At 40.6% G+C, this 24,628-nt stretch overlaps 3 protein-coding genes and 1 pseudogene across 3 annotated transcripts; 2 read left to right on the top strand and 2 right to left on the bottom strand.

Moving 5' to 3' along the window:
- Window positions 1–24,628, bottom strand: part of LOC139306579 (protein NLRC3-like) — a 204,095-nt pseudogene that overhangs the window by 106,941 nt on the left and 72,526 nt on the right.
- On the bottom strand, window positions 1,302–2,735 carry dph3 (diphthamide biosynthesis 3). The gene is made up of 3 exons (XM_070930493.1): window positions 2,594–2,735; window positions 1,857–1,931; window positions 1,302–1,751 (listed from the first exon to the last, which is right to left on the bottom strand). Exons 1-3 carry the CDS (start codon window positions 2,699–2,701, stop codon window positions 1,674–1,676), a joined length of 261 nt encoding a protein of 86 aa, XP_070786594.1. The 5' UTR covers window positions 2,702–2,735; the 3' UTR covers window positions 1,302–1,673.
- Window positions 5,183–6,003, top strand: LOC139306595 (putative claudin-24). The gene has a single exon (XM_070930494.1). The coding sequence runs from the start codon at window positions 5,335–5,337 to the stop codon at window positions 6,001–6,003; it is 669 nt and encodes a 222-aa protein (XP_070786595.1). The 5' UTR covers window positions 5,183–5,334.
- Window positions 13,119–20,023, top strand: cdk15 (cyclin-dependent kinase 15). The gene is made up of 13 exons (XM_070930487.1): window positions 13,119–13,316; window positions 13,753–13,899; window positions 14,187–14,281; window positions 15,020–15,099; window positions 15,298–15,392; window positions 15,863–15,925; window positions 16,052–16,175; window positions 16,455–16,575; window positions 16,660–16,753; window positions 17,125–17,188; window positions 18,463–18,511; window positions 18,919–19,061; window positions 19,886–20,023. The coding sequence occupies exons 1-13, from the start codon at window positions 13,119–13,121 to the stop codon at window positions 19,996–19,998; spliced, it is 1,386 nt and encodes a 461-aa protein (XP_070786588.1). The 3' UTR covers window positions 19,999–20,023.

The raw sequence follows: 24,628 nt of genomic DNA, 5'->3' as shown, positions 1-24,628 counted from the left end.
GCTGTGAGTAAATGACGGATATATACAGACATGTTCACGTGCTGCATTAGGGATAGACCCGGGTTCGAGACCCGGGATGGAGACCCGGATACTGTCTCCAGGTCTCCTCTCCATCATGTTTGTGTCGCTGCTGGGACACAAAGAGCAGCACAAACCTTCACTTGATCCCGAACCTGAACCGGATTGCAGCCTCTTTTAAACACTTTTAACCGGCTCTTCATTCATGACTTTAACCCACTCGGGTCCGAACAGACCCGGTAACCTCCGGTTCATACACCGTCCCCCGGTCCCGGTACGAACAGAGCCAAGTTTGCCGCTCCGCTGCTCCGGAGCCGCTTACCTCGGTGGTTCTCCCGGGAGCAGAGCGTAGGAGGAACCGGTCCGGGGAGCTCTGACAGCGGCGGCGGATCCTCCCGGTGGTTTAACGGAGACGGTTTCAGTCCCGGTGACCGTTAAGGTGAGCCGGTTCTCTGCAGACATCAGACCGGAGGCCCCCCCGCTCCTGTCGGTTCATGTGAGCAGCTGCTGCCGCTGGAGCGCTGGATGATGTGACGTCCCCGCCCCCTGCAGTCGTCATCGCAGACAGGCCGCGTGACGTCACACCAACTTCCAAAAACTCTCCAGAAATTTTTTATTTTAAATCTGATGATTGTTTATTTCTTTTACGTGTTATATTTGATTTTAGTTTATTATTTTAATATATTTAAATCAACAATCTATTATTATTCATTTGTTTCATGCTATTGTTATATTTTATTCTATATATATATATATTTCTGCCTATTATTTATAAGTAACACATTTTTAATTTGTACTTTATCATTATTCGTTTTCTTCATTATTTTATTATATCTTATTTATATTTATATTATCTTATTTATCTTTTTTCATATTTTCTTTTATAATTCATTTTACATACTTATATTTATTTTGTATTTTACTTGGTTATTAATTTATTTCTATTTAGTTATTATAATGCACCCGCTTTTTAATAACATAATTATTAGAATTTATATTCTGATTTTGTATAGCAATTTTCTATTTTTATAGTCTTTTATTAAAAACATCAAATAAAATACAATAAATGAAAGTTGAAGAGTAACCACCCCACAGTTGGTTTTGGTGTTGAAAGATTAACTGGTGAAAGAAACTAAATTAATCTTTCTGGGTTTAAAATGTGACTTTAAACAAATGAAATGAATCAACAGGAAAGAAAACAACATGCTGTTTGAGCTCGTTGACGTCCATTTATGTCTCTGATGGAAAAACACTTGAATCACAGACTGTTTGATGTGTTTTAATTAAAATAAAATAGGAGTTAATATTGTAATATGAGACATATTTACAGATCTTGTTATTTCCAGAAGCACAAACTGATGATTTCAGCCGTTTGTTTCCACTGAAGAGTCTGATGTTTCCCAGCAGCACGTGAACGCACCATCTTTTCAAATCACTGCACTCCAATAATTTAACTGTCAGAAACGATGGAAGAAAACGTTTTAAAAATCTATAAAACGATGTTAAAAATGTTTCTAAAGATTGAGCTAAAACGCCCAAAAACCACAGAAGAAGAAGTTAAAATGTAAACTCCACTGTGTTGTTCTCCATTTTTTCTCTCTCTGAATAAATAAGGTGCATTTAAAGGTGCAGTCCAGGTTTTGCCGATGGGGGGGTCAGGACTGAACCAGCTCCAGTTTGGTTTCTGATGACGATGACGGAGCTTCGATGATTTCTCCGGACATGAACAACTCCTGAAACATAAAACATGAAGTTCATGGAAACTTCCTGTCAGTGTTTGGACTTCTTCTACTTTCTTGTTCCCTCTTGAAGTGTATTTCAGGTGTCTGTTTACTGACCTTATCATAGACGACTTTAACGATGAGGGAGCAGCTCGGACACGTCGCCACCTCCTCCCCGTTCTCCAGGTCCTCCTTTACAAACACAGCAAGAGCACAGACACGCGTTCAGTTACAGATATATATACATATACATATATATAGATAGATAGATAGATATACAGTAAAACTGTCCAATGATCCTGGTGTAACAACAGAAATTACAGTTCATTTTCTCCAGAAGAAAAGGAGGGAGAAATAGGGTGGGGAGAAAAGAATAGATCTTAAAAACAAACCATACTCCACTGAAAATGTTACTAATTATGTCCTAATCATCTGGCAAACCTTTAACAAGATAGCGACACGCACTATTAAATATTGTATTGTGTTGTAAAACATTCAGGGATGAAGAAGAGATGGTACATATGCCGAATTCACCAGAAGCTCCCGATGATTAGCGAAACCTCTTAAAATATTTTCATTACGTTAATGTGAGGCTGCAGAGGAATAACTTACAATGGCATGATATTTGGAAAGGAGTTTGGTATGAAGTCCAGCCGTGCAAAACACGATAAATCAGGGCTACTGAAGGTAGAACCGCTGCTAGAGAATCAAAAGGACGCTTGCTAGTCTAAAATAAGTGGGTTCTTTAATTAAAAATATAATCTTATTGAGTTAATTATCCTCTAAAGTCCCGACTTGTTACACAACACAGAAGCAGAGGGTTAGCTGTTAGCCGTTAGCCTTCAGTTGCTTACTTTAGTTATGGCGAACTTGTCTCCGCAGGGACAGGGGAAATAATACGTCTCCGAGTCCTCGTCATACTCAAAGTCCTCGATCTCTACTTCGTCGTGAAACACCGACATTTCATCTGAAACCTGAGAACCGAAATCTACACAACTCGCTGTCAGCTCAACATTTGTTAAAGCGTGTGGTGAGGCGCAGTGTGATGACGTCTTGGCTGCTGTGTCAGGCGTGTGACGCCATCCTTTTTGTTTATAGTTACCACTGATGTCCACCAGGTGGCGCCATTACAACAGAAAACAGCGGCTAACAGTGAAATTCACTCAGTAGACTTTGTTACAGTTTGAAGGCTAAAATAAATCTACTTAAAAAATAGTAAAACATCTAAAGTAAATAATGTTATAAAATAATATTCAATATGATATATAATATCTTTAAAATGGCCTGTTTAGACAAAATAAAATAATAGTGTTTACACACAAACAATTTTTTTATCAAGGTAGAGATACATATTTTAGACTTTAAATTTGTTTTTTATATGAATGAATAACCATAATAAAAACAAAATAAACTATTATTTAATACATTATACCTTTATATCATTTAGCATATAATATATAAAAAGATACGACATATTATCTTTATGTAATATCCTTAAATTTGACTGTGTTCGGGTAATTTATAAATTATTAATAAAATTAAACCAATAAAGTAAACAGAATGAAGGCATTTAGTATTTCTTCACTAGACTTTTATCACGGCTGAAAGGAGAATAATTGTTCTCGTTTTTTCCCCCAGTCAGTTTAACACTCAATATCATTCATATCATGGGGATTTTGTATTTAAAATATGCACATTATAATAAAATGAAAATTACAAGAAAGGATTTGCTATTTAAAAGAGATTTAATAAATTAAATTAAAGTCATACAATTAGAGCTCCAAACGTGTTTTAATCTCTGTATTTGTCTGCAGCCCAGCTTGTAGTTTCAGTTAGTGTCCACCAGATGGCGCCAGAAAACAGCAGCTGACAGGTGAAACCCAGAAAGCTGTTTTTTCTAAATGAAGTTCTGCAGAGAGATGACAAGAAGCTGGGTTTATTACTCAAACAGCGAACTTTGCCACAGTTTTATGGTTCTTTACTTGGGTATTTCTATGTGAATATGACTTTATTGTTATTCACTACATTTATCAGCTGGTGTTAGTTTGAGGATCTGTTTTACAAGACAAATATAAAATAAACTCAAAAACGTGATGAAGACTTGAGGTAGCAGATCTGAACACACAGTGTTGTTGGTCCACTAACGTCATGTTGTTTGGACTCAATATCTTTACATTTAACAAATCACGATGTAAATATGCCACTGAAGGCAGGATACCTTAAACTCATGAGACTTTTAAATGGAGTTTGGTGTGAAGTCCACCAAATAAATATAAATCTGAGTTAATAACAGTTGTGTAAAGACCTATTAAATATTCAGGGCTGTTGAGTAGATGATCTGAATACATCAAACTCACTAGAATAAAAGCTCTTCAAATATTTTCAAGTCACTGTGTAAATATGACAATGAAGGCGGTTACCTTAAACTCATGAGATATTAAAATGGAGTTTCAAGTGAAATTTGTGAGTGCAAGAACATGATGGATCAGGGTTAACACGGTTTGTCAATAATTATTAAATATTCTGTACTGTTGAATGATGATCTGAGTCAAATTCACCAGAAGACATCAATCCAAACCCCATTACAAAATGTAGAAATTATATTATATGCCCTTGTCCTCTGGTGACTTGAACTATTACCATTATTAATTAGAATTCTATTAAACATTCAGTGCTGTTTAATAAAAGATCCATATACTGAATTCACCACAAGACCTTAATGATTCGTCGAAGCTCTTAAAATGGTTACTAGTCACGAGTCATGGAAACCTTAAACTTGATATATATATATATATATATATATATATATATATATACAATATACAAATAACTTCCTACAGCAAACAACAATTTAATCTCAAACATCATTTCACAAACCCTTATTGATATTGTTCTTTTTGTTGTCTCTGAACAAAGAGGCATGACAATAAAGTTCTTTTGAATGTTGAATCTGCATCACTCTCTGTTTAGTCGGTTGCCTGGATGTTGAGTTTGTGGTCGACGCAGAAACCACAGAACCTGCTTTTTCCTGTTTTCTCAGACCTCATTACCTGAACAAAGCCTGAGCAGACATCATGTAAAACTGTCTGTGTTTGTTGGGTTCGCCTGGTGACCCTGCAGGGGTCCCTGCAGGAGGGGGTGCTGCAGGAGGGGGGGGGGGGTTCTCACACAAAGCAGGGAAGCAGCGCGAGCGATGCCATTAACTTCAAACGCCTTTCAGAGATGTGTGCATTGATAACATCCTGTCTGCGTTTGAACGACGTCCTGCGAGCATGCGACCTCACAGGCGGCTGAATGATGCTGTTGTTTCCAGCTGGCCAATCACTTTCTCCCGTCTGATGATGGAGGTGGGGGGGGGGGGGGGGGGGGTGCAGGGCCGAGGCTTGGCAGGGACACAGCTCCCTTCTCGGTGTGTTGAATGTACCAAGGGCTTCTTCCGAGTCGCCGCAGGAGCTGGCAGCCCGCTCAGGATATTCCCTGGAAGGAGTCATGGCCCGACAAGGAGCCCCCCCCTCCTGACAGCAAGGGAGGCAGGGAGGTAAAGAGTGGGACACACAGGAGACCCGGGGATCCTGAGACTCTGAGCGGCGCCGTCATGGACCCAAGCATTCACGCTCTGGAACTGTCGGGGGTCTTCTTCTCGGCGGGGGCCTGGCTCTGCTCACTGGCCACCACCCTGATGTCCACCTGGCTCACCCTCTCCACTGACCTGCTCCCCACAGAGAGCTACAAGTTGGGGTTGTGGGAGACCTGCGTGGTGCAGGACCTTGGGGTGTTGGAGTGCCGGCCCTACGACAGCCTCCTGGGCCTGCCACCGGACATCAAACTGGCCCGGATCCTCATGTGTGTGACACTGGCCACCGGGCTGCTCGGACTCCTGCTGGCCATCCCCGGCATGCACGTGGTTAACAGCTGCCACGACCAGCTGGAGGACCTCAGGTGCAAGAGGGCGATGAAGATGGCAGGGGGGGCGCTGTGTCTGGTGGCCGGAATCCTGGGGCTCATCCCGGTCTCGTACATCGCCCACCTCACGGTCATACGGTTCTTTGATGAGACGGTTCCGGAGGTGGTTCCGCGCTGGGAGTTCGGGGACGCTCTGTTCTGCGGCTGGACGGCGGGGGTTCTTCACCTGGTGGCGGGAACTCTGCTGCTGACTTCCTGTTTGTGTCTGCAGATGGAAAACTGTAACACACCTGTACCCATCCCTCTGGTGAGGGTGCAGCCCGGACGGCCCCCCATCAAGACCAGATCTGAGTATGTCTGAGACTACTTCCCATCAGGGACGCCACATGTCTACTCTTCTCATTAAATTATGTCAAGTTCGTCCACTCAGTCTGCTTCTACATGGCGGTTTTTGGTGCTCCAAAGTCAAAAAGTAACAAAAGAGAAGACAACTGCAGTAAAACGGCTTCTTTTCCAAATGCAGTTCTTCAGTTCATCACAGTTTTAGACATTGTAATATTTTAAAGATCTGTTTAAATCTCTGTGATTAAGAACTGCATTTGGAAAAGAAGCCATTTTATTGCTGTTTTGTCCTGTCTGGGTCAGAGACAACAACCTCGTGCCCCGAAGACAAACTTTGTTCAAACCCACAAAACTTTAAATTACAAACTTTTAGGCTGAATTTTGGGTCATTTTGATGCTTCAGCTCAGAAACAATCAGGTTTGTGGTGCTCCAAAGTTTAAAAATTACACCTGAGAAGAGAACAAAACTGCAATAAAACGGTTGGTTTTCTCAGTGAAGTTCCTAATCACAGAGTTTAGAATGGTTTATTTTGAATTCTAGAGGAAGCTGGAGGATAAAAGGGGAAAATTTGATTTTAAGATCATCATTTTATAAACTGAAAATCTTATTAAACCTTCTTTGAGTCAGTTTGGTTTTCACAGAAGAAATACAATCCAGTTTCTTCCACTCTGTTCCAGCTCTTCACTGAAGCACCGTGAAATATTCAAACACAAGACTCGACACCCACTTACACACATTTCCTCAGAATTCAGCCTGATATAGTTTAGTATCTCCGGAAACTTTGGGATCTTTGAAAGAATTTGAAATAAAGTTTTGTGTGTTTGAACGAAGTTTGAGTATTTGAGAATGTCAGCAGATACAAACATTTCAACACTTTAAACCTCAAACTTTTGAATTATTTCACAAGTTTAATTTGAGCCCATAAATATATCAAAGTGTCATTTCCTCCTCTCAGTTTCAATCATTCAGACGTTTCGTTTAATTTTCATCAAGAAAATCCCCTTTTTATGGAGCCAAAGAGACAAAACATGCTGCTGTTTCCTGTTTTATTGGTTCTGTTTGTGCAATAACTGTCTACATCTGATCTCAGTGAAAGTCGCAATTTACTTCAGAAATAAACAAAATAAACATCTGTCTTCTCCGTGCTGAGGGGATGAGACCTTCAGCAGGGAGTGTGAGGCTCCCACAGGCTGAAAAAAGGTGATTTATTGATCCTAAAACAATGAAAAAATGCCACAGTCATCAACAGTTTAATCTGCAGTTAAAGACAACATGTACATTTTTATTTGTGTGGTTTCATGTTAAAAAACATTGACAGAAAAAGAAGCTGCTGATGTGTTTTGTTTAAAATAATTTTCAATCAGATGAATGATTATTATGATTATTGTGCTTTGAATCAAGTTATAGTTCTGAATATAAATGAAGATGCTACAGAATTAAAATAAATGTCAAATGAAACTGAACCCTGGATGTTTTTTGTTATTTAGAGCTGCAACTAACGATTAGTGTTACTATTTAATTAAGCTGATGATTATTTTCTCCATAAAACATAATTAATGATTTAGTCTAAATGTTCAATGTTTTTTGTCAAAACAAAGAGATTCAGTTTACTGAGATCAATCGACTGATCTTACTTCTATTAAGTCTAATAAAAAAACAATAAAAGATGAAGACTTTCCCAACAAGACGAGGGTCCTGAAAGGTGGGCGGGGCTTGTCTTATAATGAGGGTCAACACGTGAACTGACTGTAACTGTTTCAGCTCTGATAATAATGAAGCTTCCACGTTCGACTAGACGTCTTTGAAGTGACGCAGCTATTAAACATGTGTGATGTATTTAATGAACATTATCAAATGTTTGCAGACGACTCAACTTCATCAACAGAACTCGTATATGTTTCCTGACGTGTCACTTTGCTCCACTCTGAACGTCACCATCTCATTGGCCGACTGGAGCTCTTCTCTGGATAAATAAAGGCTCTGCTCCGCCTGCAGCCTGAGAGCTGCCTTTGTTCTGCTTTCACAATGCGCTCATTATGGCCCCCCATAATCTGACTATCTGCCTCCAGCCGGCAGCTGGCTCCACATCAGTCGGCCACGACGACTGCATCATGTGACGTCCACAAGGAGACGCCACGGCAACCATACCATGTGACATCCCCACGGAGACACCACAGCAACTATACCATGTGACATCCCCACGGAGACGCCACGACAACTGCACCACGTGACTTCCTCATGGAGATGCCACGGCAACTGCACCTCGTTGCTTTACACAACAGCTTTATGTTTCTTTGAAAAAGTATTTGCGGTCATAAATTAGTCATTGTATAAATATACATGTCGAGTTTTTTTTTTACCAGGACTGTCCACAACCTGCTCCAGGTCAGGGTCCTCACAGCGATATATAAACACACAGAGTAACACACACTCCCAGAACAAACATGAAAGAGACGGAGCTGCAGTATCTCGCAGCCCACCGGCTTCTCTTTAATTGCTCTTTTCCTTTTTGGGACAATGGAGCCGTGATGTAGAAAAACCTGGTTTGGGGAGCGAGTCGAGAGGCAGGAAGTGAACCCCTCACCCTCACATTGTTTCACAGCGGCTCTCACCATGAAGCCAAACAGGGAAACGCTGCCACCTCAGCTCGCTCTGCCAACGCTGACAAACCTTCAGGTCTGCAGAGATCACGTCCAGAATGCAGAACCAGGTCTGTCTTGGTTTCAGGTCAGCTGGCACACGGACAATCAAACTGACATGAAAACTCAACCGTGAAGGATAATTCTGGTCAGGACAGTTTCTGGACATTTTGGTGCTCTGGGGACAGTGTTGGTGTCGTGGACTGACCCGTCCAAATGGGACACGGTGTCCCCCCAGTTAATTTCACCCACTCAGGGCTGAATGCCTGCAATTTAAATGAAATCATGTCGCTGTTTTTATTTCTCCTAAAAGGACATTCAAACTGATCGTCAATCAAAGACAATGCAGTAAAAGTCTTTGCTGTAAAGATAGAAATAAAAGCTTATTTACTGAGTTTAATTATTGATTATTGGGTTGCAGTGATTTATGTGGCTTGTCTTGGATTATGGAATTATTATTAATTATGAAAGTTTGATAACCAGCTTAATCCTAATTCAGTATTTGCTAGATGATATAAATGTATACTACTTTAAATGACAACCCTCTGCCCAGCCAATCAAAAACAACTTCCATAATTATTATATGACCAACAAATCAGTTATGTAGAGGTGTGGCAGGTGGGTGGAGCTAATGTGGACGTTTTCTTGATGGTACACGAAGCTAACTCAGATGCTAAAAGTGTGACGTGAAAAACTGAACACTGAATGAAGACAGAAGATGTGGCTAACATTAGCTCAGTTACCACAGCTGCATCGCTGGAGTTAGCATGGAGCTAACATTAGCATTCCTGAGGAACATTTGAACTGATCCCAGAGCAGATTTAGAGGATCTCACTGGAAAAATGTGAAACGAATGTTTAAGATATTTCAGCGAGAACAGATTCATAAATTCGTCCAGAGAACAACAGCAGCTGTATCACTTCAATCAGCTTGTAACCTGTGACATAATGTTTAAAATCACACACAGTTTATTGTTACTGCAGCAGGAAAGAAGGAAGGAAAGTAATCAAAGCTAATCTCCAGGAGAGCCTCGCCATCGAAGAAAAACAGCGAGTGAAAACAAATAAAGTCATAAATTATATCGTTTCAAAAGCGTTTTGCCTTCGCAGCTCAGGACTCAACAAACCAACCAGAGTCGTTTAAATAAGTGACAGAACGTGATAATCAATAATCACACTCTGACACTGACTGATTCCTACATTTATTAAACCTCAGATGACGTTTGATGTTCTACAACATCTGTGCAGCTGGTTAAACAGATGTTTCCTTCACGCTAACCTGAAGCACAGAGGTGTCACATCTGGAAACGATCACATGGATCATTTGTTCAACAATGATGAAGGAAGTTTTCTGTCGTTTAGTCTGAAGGACTTGTTCAACGAAACAATAACTTTGGAAAATTCACACTCAGACGTCTGAAATCAAACTGATAATGACAATAACAGCTGTGTGTGTGTGTGTGTGTGTGTGTGTGTGTGTGTGTGTGTGTGTGTGTGTGACATTGTTCCCTGGGAAGCAGAGTGTGGACCAGAGCTCCCAGTATTGTAACAGTTGGGAACAAAAGAGGCTGTTTTCATCTGAGTCCAACAGCAGCAGAAGACAGGAAGTCATTGAGCAGATCACATGGGACGGAGTGTGTGTGTGTGTGTGTGTGTGTGTGTGTGTGTGTGGTGATTTCAGACATTAAAAGAGACAACAGAGGAGTGTCTTCATGTCTCAGTGTCATTAAACATGTACCGCTGACAGATGTGATGAAGACCAGGTCCTGTCTCCTGTCTGTGTGTTCAAACCTGCTTTGTTTCGTCCGGTTGAATCGGACTCGTTTTCAGAGATCACACACACACACACACACACATACACACACACACACACAGTATACACATACAGGGGAGTTACAGGGAGCTCGGCTCTCCTGAAAGAGACATGAGCGCCACAATTTGATATTTTTGGTGCCACTTTTCTGATATGGACTAATTACTATTATCTAGTATTTACTGCCCTCCAGTGGTCACACTGAGTCACTACAACACTACAGTGCACTGATATGACAGGAGTCACACTCAGGATCAATACGTACTAATCAGGATTGATGACATGGTGCTGGTCCTGGGACTGGCCTGGGGCCTCCCCTCAAATCTGATTCGTATGTTTTTATTGTTGGTTGTTTTTTTATACTGCAACTGTATTTTTGAATGTGCTTTGTTTCTTTTTGTATGCGGCCAACTGATGGAGGCCCAACTTCTTCTGGAGGCTTTATTTTACATTGGTATGGTGCCACTCTGCTGTGCTGTGATTGGTCCATTTATTAAACTATAAGATCCTGTAATGTTAGTAATTAAAGTAGATACGAGTCGAAATTAAAGCTATTCCAACGTCTGCGTGTGTCTAGAGTTGTTTTTAGTTTTGTAAACACTTCATTCATCATTTCTTTCTTACGTACTTATGTTTGGCATAAATCAAAAATAAATAAGTCCAAAGAGAGATAAAACACAAAAATCCATCCAGCCAGCTGGCTTTTATCAAGCCAGCCTGCTGGACCCACGTGGACTTACCTGTTTCTGGTTCCCTTGAAGATCAGCTGAGTTGCAGTCGAAAGTGTTGGAAATTCACGACGGGAAATGAACGCAACGCAATTTCGAACGGTTTGGTTTCAACGTTTTGCAGCTTTTGGTTTGTTTTTGTGGTTTTTATTTTGTTTAGTTTTATTTTGAAGTTGTTTAGTTTTATTTTGAAGTTGTTTAGTTTTATTTTGAAGTTGGCTTGGAGCTCCACAACACACACACACACAAACACATGAAGGTACCTCAGGTAGTCTTCCCCAAGGTTTGATCCCACGTTCCCACGTTGCCGGTCGGTGGCCTTCCCCTCTGGACTACCAGCACAGGTAGCCACAAAGATGCAGAGAGAGGAAGAAGACCAGACTGAAGGAGGACTCTGCAGAAGATCCACCTCCATCAGTCTGGAGAGAAAACTTTGGGTGGCTTCTGACTTTATGAGCATTCTGTTGTTGATCTGCTTGTCTTTGTAAAACCAGATCCTCATGTCCTGTTGGCTCAGGTGGTCTAGTGGTCAGTCCTTCTGATTTTTAGCCAGGAGACCTGGGTTCAATTCCAGGTTTGGGAGGAGACAGTGTCTCATTTTATTCCAAGGGATGAAGAAAGGATTTGAATCCACAACTTCTCTGTTACCAAACCTGCATCTGAACCAGCAGAACTACCAGAACCTTCTGAGCTACATCAGACCAGCAGGTCATTAAATTAAAGACCAGACTGAAGGAAGAATCTGCAGAAATGAACCTCCATCAACAAACATCCAAACATGATAAGCAGAAGGACCTGGATCCTGGATCAGGACACTTACTGCACCAGTTGTAGCTAAAAGCTTCATTTTTCCATGTGGAACCTGGTCTGGAGCTGTCAGTGTGTGTGAGGTTCTGCAAAGGACTTTATTATTGAAGGATAAATGACGTCCGCTCCTGAATGTCGGTCAGAACAGTTCTTAGACAGCTGAATTTATTAACAAACTTCCATTATTGCAGCACAGTGAACAGAAATACTATGACTGGATACATGCAGTATACAAACTGTGCGTATTTGTGTGTGTAAATTATTCACTGTATTACAGCTCTTAATATCAACACAGGTATATCAATGTAAGTATACAACAAATGGCTGGCAACTCAGTGTAGTGTTGTTACACTCCTTCAGCTCTACATTACCTTAACCTGCCATCATTGTGTGGCGTTTGCTGCCCTCTATTGGGCTTAACATGCGACCACCACCACAAGCTACGTGGCCATCCACATGTAATGTTCTGTAGCTGCCTACATTTTACATCAAACAGACATGAAGGCGTTGCTTAAGGTGGTTAAACAGAAACGGGCTTTGATACAAGATGAAGAACAGTTACGTCGAGATATAATGTAGAAATATAATCATCTATCCCTGCAGAACAAGCGAATGTCTCCTTGACTTCACAGCTAAGAATGATATATGGACTTTCTGGCTGTTGCATCGCATCAATTCAAGATTCACATGATGTCTACGTTCTGTTGATCATGTGGTCCAGTGGTCGGGACTCCTACACCCATTGTTTTTAAAAGGGCATCACCCACTTCTCATTTTTTACAGTGAATTCCCCCCATGTACTTCTGATCTGATATATATATATACACATATATATAGTGACATGATTAGTGTTGTAGTTACTGACCGTGACCACTGGAGGGCAGCACACACACACACACACACACACACACACACACACAGACACGCACACACACACACACACACACACACTGTGTTGAATGGACACTGTTGTTCTGAACACAAACACACACACACACACACACACAGAGTCATGGGACCCTGTTTGCTCGTCCTGAACCATGTGAGTCATATGAGACTAAGACAGAGAAGAAGAAGAAGAAGAAGAAGAAGAAGAAGAAGAACAGCGGAGGAGGAGGAGGAGGAGTGGATTAAAGAAGAAGAAAACATGGAGGACTTGTCCCGGTGGGTGAGGGAGGCCAGGGGGTGGGTGAGGAGGTGCTGCTGTGGTGAGGAAGAGGAGCCTGATGAGGAAAAAGGGAGGAGGGGAGTAGAAGAAGAAGAAGATGAGGAGGAGGAGGAGGTGAAGATGGAGGAGCTCAGCTTTAGAAAGAGCAGGAGTTCGACTTCCCTCCCGTCTGCTGAGGTATTTGATACAACTGACAAGACCATGACCACTCCTGTCTGAGTACTGTTACTCCTGTCTGAGTACTGTTACTCCTGTAAGAGTACTGTTACTCCTGTCTGAGTACTGTTGCTCCTGTCTGAGTACTGTTGCTCCTGTAAGAGTACTGTTACTCCTGTCTGAGTACTGTTACTCCTGTAAGAGTACTGTTACTCCTGTAAGAGTACTGTTACTCCTGTAAGAGTACTGTTACTCCTGTAAGAGTACTGTTACTCCTGTCTGGTTGTCATTGGATGGTTATGGTTATTTTTTTTACAGCATATTTTTCGGTTGCTATTTCTACTGTGTATTCCTTGGTTGTTACTTTTTACAGCGTGTTTTTGTACGTGTTTTTACAGTGCGCGGTTTAACGCAGTTTGAAGTTTATTTAAGGTGGTTCTCTTCATGTGTGTCCCAGCTGGATCCGGACCAGTCCATCTCGTCCCCCTCTGGCTCCCAGCCTCACTGGTTCCACACTCTGCAGGTCCGACGGCTCCGAGTGCAGCGAGGACGCAGCAACAGTGATCCGCTGGGAAGGAAAAGCTGCCAGGAACACTTCACCTGGGTCAGAAAAATCCCTTACTTGACCTGACCCCCATCACCTGACCTTCCCCGCCAACATGCTCACCTGTTCTTTCCCTCATTGGTCTCACAGTTCTGATACCAGCTCACCTCCACCTGCTCCTGCCAGATTGTCTTTGTTGCTTCGTGCCCTTGTTTCCACCTGAACCTGAACCTGAACCCTTATTCTGTGCCTCCCTGCCTGATCCACAGACTCTGGGTCCTGATATGAAACACAAACATACAGTTTGATATGTGACCTGATGTGTAACATGTGGGTCCTCTGCTCAGAAACCTGGTCTTCAGTTTGGAGCAGCTCATTCTTATGTGAGTCTGGAGAAACTGGGTGAAGGAGCATACGCCTCCGTCTACAAAGGAATCAGCAGGTCAGTACTACAGACAGGAATCAGTCTCATCCAGAACTACAGACAGGAATCAGTCTCATCCAGAACTACAGACAGGAATCAGTCTCAAACAGAACTACAGACAGGAATCAGTCTCATCCAGAACTACAGACAGGAATCAGTCTCAAACAGAACGACAGACAGGAATCAGTCTCATCCAGAACTACAGACAGGAATCAGTCTCAAACAGAACTACAGACAGGAATCAGTCTCATCCAGAACTACAGACAGGAATCAGTCTCAAACAGAACGACAGACAGGAATCAGTCTCATCCAGAACTACAGACAGGAATCAGTCTCAAACAGAACTACAGACAGGAATCAGTCTCAAACTTTTACTACAGACAGGAATCAGTCTCAAACAGAACTACAGACAGGAATCAGTCTCAAACTTTTACTACAGACAGGAATCAGTCTCATCCAGAACTACAGACAGGAATCAGTCTCAAACAGAACGACAGACGGGAATCAGTCTCAAACAGAACGACAGACAGGAATCAGTCTCAGACTTTTACTACAGACAGGAATCAGTCTCAAACAGAACTACAGACAGGAATCAGTCTCAGACTTTTACTACAGACAGGAATCAGTCTCAAACAGAACTACAGACAGGAATCAGTCTCAGACTTTTACTACAGCATACTACTTTTACTTGTAATGGAGTATTTTGTAGTATTGGTTTCTATTTTGCCTTATTGACTGTAAATGTTTCTTGTTGAGGATAAACGGGCAGCTGGTGGCTCTGAAGGTGATTCGTATGAAGACGGAGGAGGGCGTCCCGTTCACCGCCATCAGAGAAGGTGTTCAACACACACACACACACACACACAGTATCTGTTAAAAACTCATTTTACAGCTCACCCACAACCATCATTTGTCACTTTTTATAGTGCATTGACTGGTTGTGTGTGTGTGTGTGTGTGTGTGTGTGTGTGTGTGTGCGTGCCTGTGTGTGTGTGTGTGTGTGTGTGTGTGTGTGTGTGTGTGTGTGCGTGCAGCCTCTCTGCTCAAAGGTCTGAAACACGCCAACATCGTCGTCCTGCACGACATCATCCACACCAGAGAGTCTCTCACGTTCGTCTTTGAATACGTGGTGAGAAACATGTTGGTGTCGACCTGAGGGGGGCGCTGCAGGCAACATGAGCTGCAGTAACTCTGTGTAACCAGCAGTTTCACTTTCACATTACCAAGAGAGTTTCCCCACCCAGGCTTATCCTGTTCCAGCTTTAGCTAGACCCTCTGATCACACGCTCACTTCTCTAAATACGAAGGTGTGAGTGAAAAACCTTTTGTACTTTCTGCTGTTTCTGAAGTGTTTCAATATTCATGACTACATAAGAAACAATAAAAGTTTCAGTTAAATAAAAATATTTAGATCTCATCACAAGGTCCATTTAGCAGCTCTTCTGGAGCTTTTGATAATATCACATGAACTTCAAACCAGTGAGACCAAACACCGGAACTTTGACGAGAAAATGTTTCAGGGTCTTTCGATGAGTTTAATTCTGCTTGATGAGGCTGCAGGTGACGATGTGTGGACGTCTTCTTCTTGTGTTGGTGCAGCAGACAGACCTGGCCCAGTACATGAGCCAGCACCCCGGAGGACTGCACTCCCATAACGTCCGGGTTCGTTCTCACAACAAACACAGAAACAGGAACTGCAGCTCAACAAGTTTTACAGGACAAACAAAAGAACCTCCACCTGTTGTTGTTGTTGTTGTTGTTGTTGTTGTCATCGTGTTGTTGTTGTAGCTCTTCATGTTCCAGCTACTGCGAGCACTCTGCTACATCCACAGCCGGAGGATCCTCCACAGAGACCTGAAGCCTCAGAACCTGCTCATCAGCTACCTGGGAGAACTCAAGATGGCCGACTTCGGTCAGCAGCCCTTACTGAGAGAGCCTCCACACGGAGCTCCGCCCACAGGCCCACAAGCTTTAGCAACTGTCTCCCATCAACAAAACACAGATAAAACTTTCACTCTCTGGTTATTGATATTCAGGTAAAGGATAAGATGAAGTTCAGATCTGTGATGTTTTATTGCTGAGAGACAGTTTCTCGAGTGTTCGGTGCTGGACGGACGTGAAGCTCTTCTTTTACTGATGGTTTTGATTCTGTTGGTACTGACTGGACCTCTGTGTGTGGTTCTGGGTTCAGGTCTGGCTCGGTCCAAGTCCATCCCCAGTCAGACCTTCTCCTCTGAGGTAGTGACGCTGTGGTACCGACCCCCCGATGTCCTGCTGGGATCCACAGATTACTCCACGGCTCTGGACATCTGGTCAGTGCAGGAGACAATGCATGAAATGCAATATATATATGAAGACGATGTGATTTTGAATAAAGTTTGTTGTGTTTGAATCAGGGGAGCTGGGTGTATCTTCATAGAGATGCTGCAGGGGGCGCCGGCGTTCCCGGGAGTCACTGATGTGTTCGAACAGCTCCAGAAGATCTGGACGGTGAGGAGGATTATTATTAATATATTATATATCTGTGTCAGACTGTTGTCTTCATGTTTATCTGTTAATGATTATGTTATATTCATATAGCTTTTTATTATTATTATTATTATTATATTCCTCCATGTTGAAAATACGTGTTTTCATACGTGTGAAATATTTGAATGAACTGATGCTGTTCACGCCAGCTGATTCTACTGTTTTCTGTTTTTCTTTTCACTGTCAAAGACACTTCCTGCACAGATGTTTCACATTAAAAGCCTCCCAATGAACAGAAGGGACATGGCCTTTGAGCTGCTGGAAGTCTTTTATTTAGAAATCGGTCCAGGAAGTGTAAAAGACAAACTGAAAGCTGTCATGTGTCCCTGCAGGTCCTGGGTGTCCCCTCTGAGGACAGCTGGCCTGGAGTCAGCCAGCTGTCCAACTATAAACCAGGTCAGTTAACTCTGCCTACTTCCTGTCCCAACAGCCAATCACAAGACACTGAGAAGGAGACAGGAAGTGACACGCTGAACTGAGCTGGAAGAAACAATTTACAAAATAAATGTTGAGGTTGATTTTAATACAGACAATCAATCAATCAATTTGTTCATTTTTTTGGTGATTGGTTATGCGATTAATTCAATTTATATTATTTATTAAGTCCTTTAATTTAATATTCTTCCATTATAGATATATATTCAGGGTTTAATCTCATTGTTTTATTCTTTATTCATTTACATTTTGTTTTTTTAGCATTGCTCAAAATAGTATTATGTATTATTATATCATTTATTTCATTTATTCTATTTTTTATTTCACATGGTAAATTATTATTATTTTTTTGTCACTTTTATTCAGCAAGTATAAAACTTCTCTGCAGTGTGTCAGAGTTTCCACCCGGAGGCGACATCTCACCATAAACCAGTACAGTAAACTGGTCAGTTTGTGTCACATAAACATGATCAGATAACAGGACGAACCATTAATCACCACCATACAATAACAATAAGGCAATAAAAGACAGCAATTAATAATAAACAGTTCATAATAAGGGAAGAAATAAATAAAGCACATGATCACAGCTCAAAGGGACATTCAGGAACAGGACTGTTGATGCTGTGGTGGATCCGACAGGGTTAATACTTCATGCTCCCCCTGCTGTGTTTAACACATTTTCTCAGAGATCAGGTTGTAAAGTGTTCGTAGGCATTTGAAAATAATCTCGTGAAAGTCAGAAGAAAGGGAGGGAACGAGAAGAAAACCACAGAGTGAGATCAGCAGCTGAACTGGACATTAATCATCAAAGATCATCTGGTTTTTTACAGTAAACTGCTCAGAGGAGATCACCTCTCACAGCTGGAGCATAATGAGGTGTGATTACTCAGCTCCACCCTGGGAGCCTCCACCCACACAGACTGATGATACAACAGCTCAAACATTCAGGATTATCAGTTCAGGTCCATCTGGGACCTTCAGTGGGTTCGGCTCTGGATTTGTTCCTCAACTGTTCCCATAAATCAGAGATTTTCAAAACCCAAGAGATAACTCAGTTCTGCAGGTATTTGGTCATAAATCAAAGTATTGGACACATTAAGATGTTGACCTGATGGTGGCACTAGATGAAACATCAGAGGATCAGTTATTACAGTTCACCCTGAGGGGACCATGAAGGTCTGAACCACATTTCATGCATTTCAGTTTGTTGTTTCTTGTCTTTCTTTCCACAGAGTGGTTTGTTCGCTCCGAGCCGAAGCCGTTCAGAACCGTTTGGAAAAGGTAAGAAAGGAAAAGAAACATAATGTTAACAATTTCAATACTTTCAGGAAGTGCAGTTCTATTAGCTAATGGTGCAAAGCTAGTGTTAGCATGGAGTCTACTATGACTCAACATGATGTATGCTAAAATGTTAGCACAGTGCACTCTACAGTGGTAGCACAAATCCTAGCACAGAACTTACTGTTGTTTTTGTAGTATATGCTAACATGTTAGCATGGAGCCTACCGTTACTCAGCTATGCTAATATCTGAAAATTGTGTATGTTTGTTAAATTGATCCGTTATCATGGAGTTTTACTCAGCCTAGGGTATACTAAATTGTTAGCATGTTTGCATGGTGCCTTCTGTGTTGATCTTGATTAGGTTGGACCAGGTCTTCCTAAGTCTATCTGTGTTCATGTGGATCAGGTTGAACCAGCTGCCCTATAAGACTGAGGACCTGATACAGAGGATGTTGAAGGGGGTTCCTACAGACCGGATCTCGGCGCAGGACTCCCTGCAGCACCCTTACTTCAGCATGTTGCCTCCTCCCATCATGCACCTCAGAGACAGTAAGAACTCCTCTGTGAAAACTCCACATTATACATGCTAACAGAGATACAAGCTAACAGAGCTGCATGCTAACCGGACTACATGCTAACAGAACTGCATGCTAATGCGTCCACACACTTTGTTGTCATGTTTTTAATCATCATTACCTCCGGCCTCCCCCTCGCTGTCCCACAATCCTCTGCTCCTCTCTGACTGATGGTTCCTATAAACTGCAGCAGTTTGTCAGCTTCTCATTAAAGACCTCGACCCCCGCTGAGCAGCAGACAGAACTGTGAGACTAAAAATAACACAAACAGACAGGAAGGTGTTTGAAGGACGTCCACCTGTCTGTCTGCTGGAGGACAAACACAGATCTGCCTGACAGACGATACTCAGGGTTTATGTTCCCACATGACGAATGTGGGTTTGTTGAAGCTGCACCAGGTCTGCAGGGATCTTTATCCCCAAAACATCGATTTTCTCAACATGAATGACAAAAGAAGAAGCTGCAGTCTGAATGTCTCTTGTTATCTGTCTAAATATTCTCGAGTATTTTTATATTAGAATCCTAAAAACTAATTTTGATGACTCATCTCTTGAACTCTTTGAACAATCTTTTTTTTTTATGTTTATCAGTATTTTAACAATGTCATAACGGTTTATATAATTTCTGTGGTTGGGGTATTAAAAAATAAAATACAAATAAAATGTTTGTTTTTCTGCTGTAACCGATCTCATGATATTTTGTTTTGTATGTAAAAAGTGAACTGAACTTTTTATAATTCCTGTGCACCACATTTGAAATGTAGAGGTCATTCATTTTCTTCTTCTCTGTGTTTTTCAGCCGTGTCCATTTTCAAGGTGCCTGGCATTTATCTGGAGACGGAGGTCAGAGACATTTTCAACCCCGGACGGAGGGTCAAACCCTCCCTGCCCCCCACCGCCAAGTGCTGGTGAACAAACCCTCAAACCAAGCATCAGCCTGACAAGACGACCGAAGGGGTCAGATAAAGAAAACTGCTGCAAACTCAGCATGAAGCCTGCTAGCATGAAGCCTGCTAGCATGAAGCTAAGCGCTGAAGGTTGTTGGAAATGTGAAGTGGCACATTAAAACCTTTCTAAACAGAATCTCCTCGTATGTAAATCTGATCGTAATCTTCGTATTAGTTCATTTAAATATAAAATGTTCCCTTCATGATGTTTAGTCCTCCAGGACGTCTGAACAGTCCTCCTGTTAGCATTCGTTAGCATTCGTTGGCAGTGTTGCAGCAGATTCATCAGGATTTATTCATGTGTTTTGGCTGATAAAGTCCCCTGAAACTCTTCATGAATAATGAGTGAATCTTTATTTGTTCTTGTACTAAAGCTCCCTGTTGACAAACTGACAAATAAAAACTGTCAGGAAAAGTTGATTTCTTCACTCGTCATCTTCCTCACTCTCCATCACTGAAACTTTTATTATCTGTCCACATGTGCAGATTAACGAGTGTTTTCAGCTGCTTTGTGTTAAAGTCGTCATCAGTTCAGATAATATCGTGATGAGTTTGGACTTTCCAGCATTTCTGAATCCCAAATAAATCATTTGTCCCATGAAATTAAACTTTGTTTGGTTTTAATCTTTGATTCATTTTAATTTTGTATAAACCAGAACCTGGTCTGGTCTGGTCTCAGGACAGTGCAGCTGATTTATGACTCATTTATCACCAAACATCAACAAACGGCCATCAGCTGTTTCCTTCTTCATCTGTCTGACTGAAGATGTTCACCTCCTCCTCTTCCTCACCGACACCTCAACATCTGTCTGACCCCCCCCCCACCACACTGTAAAAATACACTCAGAACACCATTAACAGAGCAGGATTTTTTTACAGTGTACTTCATAGTACAAAATAAGAGGTGGATTTTTTTTGCAGTGTAGTTTTTCTAACCTTTTCAATACACGCACACACACACACACACACAGATGGGGGGTGGGCCTCGGTGGTGTGTTGGGGGTCTCTAGCTTTAAAGGACCCCCCCCCACACACACACACACACCTCCCTTTTTTTAGCCTGCAGGGACCATTTGCACCCCCTTCCAGTGAAACTGACCCCGATGAGGCCCATCTGGGGGGCCTACATCCATCATATCTGTTTTTTTTAGACTGAATATTTTGTGTTTTTACACATTAAATTTAATTTTTAACATTTAAAATCAGAAAAGATATGAATATAAATTGAGTCTCAGCTGCTGTTTGTTGATGGAACATTTTCCTGTGACGCTGGTTTAATCCCTCACTGAAGCTTCTGAACCAACCTGAAAACTGTGAAATCAGGCTTTAAACTGGACACTAAGGACGAAACTAAAGTGTGAACATTGAGGATGATGCTGACTGAGAATTAGGATTTATATAATTTATCTAAAAGCTGCTGGAAAAGTAAATCAGTTCACTGTGCTGATATAAAAACTTCCATTTTGTTTTCTATTGATTTCTATTTTTACTGGGATAAAACTTGTTAAGTAAAATAAAAAACAAATATATTTTGTAAATATGATGCGCAAAGAAACATTTCAATTCAAACTCAGCTCTTTATCAGGATACACTTCAGGCTTGTAAATTGCTGTTCAGTTCATTTAGAAAAAGTAAAATAAATGTTATTTGACATGTAACTTTATATGTATGACTGGAAGATGTTTTGTAAAATAGCCTTGTAATCCCATGTGGTCTGGCATGACAGAAATAGAAACACAATAAAAAACACATTAACAGAACACGTGTGTGCTCCCTGATTTAACACAAAAATATACAGTATATTTTTATAACATATGACAAGAAAAACATATCCCTAAGAACAAAACAAAAACCAGTCTCGGACTCAAACCTTAAGCAAAAACAAGAGGAAAGATGAACAAGAGAACAAACGTGGAAGAAAAAGTGACGAAATCCAAATAATCCCCCAAAATCTCCTCAAATCCAGGTTTCCTACTGAGGTTTAAGAGCTCCACGTCTTCATCCTGCGAGTGTTTAATCTCAGAGCCTTGCTGTGTAATCCGGTCTCCTGCTGTTCGACCTGAAGCCTCACAGTTTAACTCCCAGGCACAAAGACCTCAGACCAGTCCCACCAGTCCTTCCCAGTGAGATAAACTGCTGCTGGGACTGGGAATCCCATCACACACCAGCAGAGGACTCTTCAGCTGGGAAAGTGTTTATTTAGGAAACACAGACAGTTTTCAGGAGATGAACCGAACAAAAATGATTCACGATGCTGCTACATGCTACATGCTAACACTGAAAAACACAGTGAAACAGCATCTTTACCTTCTGGAATGTGACATGGTCGCTAACATCCAAACACATGATATAATTTTGTTAGCATCTACAACTAACAAGCTAACAAAGTCATTACATTCATTTTGTGTTTTGACTTGTTAAAGTTTCCAGCTGACATTTGCGCATTCACAGACTAGCAACCACATCAGCGGAAGCTAACGGAGATGCTAGAAACAATAAAAAACAATAAACAGTCTAGACAACAAACTTGGACCGATAACACCAACTTTATTGTTAGTATTTACAAACAATATGTTTTACTTTCACAAGAGAAAAGTCTTTGAGGACTAATTGTTAACTTTAGCTAGTTAGCTGGATATGTTAACATTAGAACACATAAATATAGTGTTCAATCCTTTTCTCACTCTTGTGTTTTTTGGGTTTTTATGGTGCTACTGTGAGTAAGCTCTACTCTCTGATTTTATTCTATTTGAGTTTATTGTTTATGATTTTTTATGTTTAGATTCTTACGATCTTCATTTGTTCTGTGATTTAGTTCATTTGGGCGCTGTATTAGTACTTTCAGATGCTGGTGTTGTTGTAAGAGAGTGAAGGAACAGAATCTTTGTTTGAAAGTTCATTTCACAAATTTGGAAACTCAACCCATCTGTTTGCTCTCATTTACTTGTTTGTTTTTTGTGTTCTTCTCAAAGTCTAATTTGTTCATCAGAAGCTTTAGATGAACATGTTTGTGCGACTTCAGAAACCCGCTAACAAAACAACAAAACAAGAAGTTCCACAAAAACCGTCGAGTTGTTTTGAACAAGTTCATTTATAAATATATTATTATTTGTCTGATTCTTTGATTGACGGGAAAATCAAATGTCGTTTCAATGTGTAAGTTTGATTGATTGGAAAGATAAAAGAGAAAGAAGAAGGTGTTTGTGCATATTTAACTCTGTTTGTGTTTTTGTGTTTGGCGTACATTTGATATCGTTTGATGAGAGAAAATTCATTCACGACTCTTGAACAAATATTAGCATAAATAAATCAAAATGCACAGCAGCCTTTGATATCTGGCCTCTGAAGAATCAGACATTTGACAAGTTTGATTGATGTTATTTTTAATCTCAAAAACTGATTTTTTTTTTGTTCCTCAACTTTCAGCAGACCGTTGTGTTACAGCTGATACGTATTATAAAAATAAAAACAGACAATAATACTAAACTATTCTGTCCTACGAAGCTAAAACACAGTTGTAACATATTTGTTTAAAACGTAGTTAAGACCAAAATCAGACTTGTCGCGTCTGTTTTACCACAAAATCAAATATTCAAAAATGTATAATTTCTATGGAAACATGAAAACAGCATGTTAACTTTGCAGTAACTACAGAGAAAAAGTTAAACCGAGACAGATTAGGCAGCTAACATACGAGAGCTAGCCTATCAAGTGAAAGCTAGCCACGGCTAACCTTAGATAAAGCTAAAACTACATTTACGTAAGTTTTTTCTGTAACTATTATCATTGAAAAATATCCATTTTGATGACCCAACATCTTCAGTTTGTTATTCCTCATAACTAAACGAGGCAGCAGCTAAATACCGTCATGAGCTAAACTCCTGCTAAAGCTAACGTAACTAGCTTAGCTAGAGCATCTTAGCTTTAGCTTTATTTAAATAACATGTTTAAATGGATTAAGTTGTACATTTATCTATTATACTAATTAATCAGATGCAAAACATATATTTGTTTTACTTCTGAACTATGAACTGTAAATAATTAAAATAAAGTTTGTTTTCTTAAACAAAGAGGAAAGCTGAAAAAACTACTTTTGTTTGTAGATACACAAGATAAATATATAAAACAACTACAATATTCCGTATACAGTACAATTCTGTCAACACGTTAATAACATTTAAAGTATGAAACATAACTAAATCTATTGTCTGTACCTGAAAACAGTGAACTAACATCATTTGACTTATGGACAAATTAACGTATAAATCTTTGGTATTTATATCAATATTTCCAGTTGTTTTTATTGGTTTTGTTTTTAATGTTTTGTCATCTTGTTAAACATTTTCCTTTTTGTTTCTGGCCTGAATTGTTTTGAATCCTGTTATCTATTATTATTATTATATAAAAAGACGAGCTGTCCCACTAAACATGAAACAGAATGAAGGAAAAATTAGGTCTTATTGGCCTTCAAAGTCTGTTACTTTGGACCATTTAATTAAACCATGATCGGTTGGTTGAATATTTGTTATTTCTGGAATATTTGAATGTAGTCTGGTGTGCGAGAGCTGTAGTCTGAACCAGGTTTCTGCTGTTTT

This window comes from Enoplosus armatus, chromosome 24, assembly GCF_043641665.1.
Source record: "Enoplosus armatus isolate fEnoArm2 chromosome 24, fEnoArm2.hap1, whole genome shotgun sequence".
NCBI lineage: Eukaryota > Metazoa > Chordata > Actinopteri > Centrarchiformes > Enoplosidae > Enoplosus > Enoplosus armatus.
Note: the sequence above shows the minus strand (reverse complement) of the source record. Positions and strands in the feature narration are given on the sequence as shown.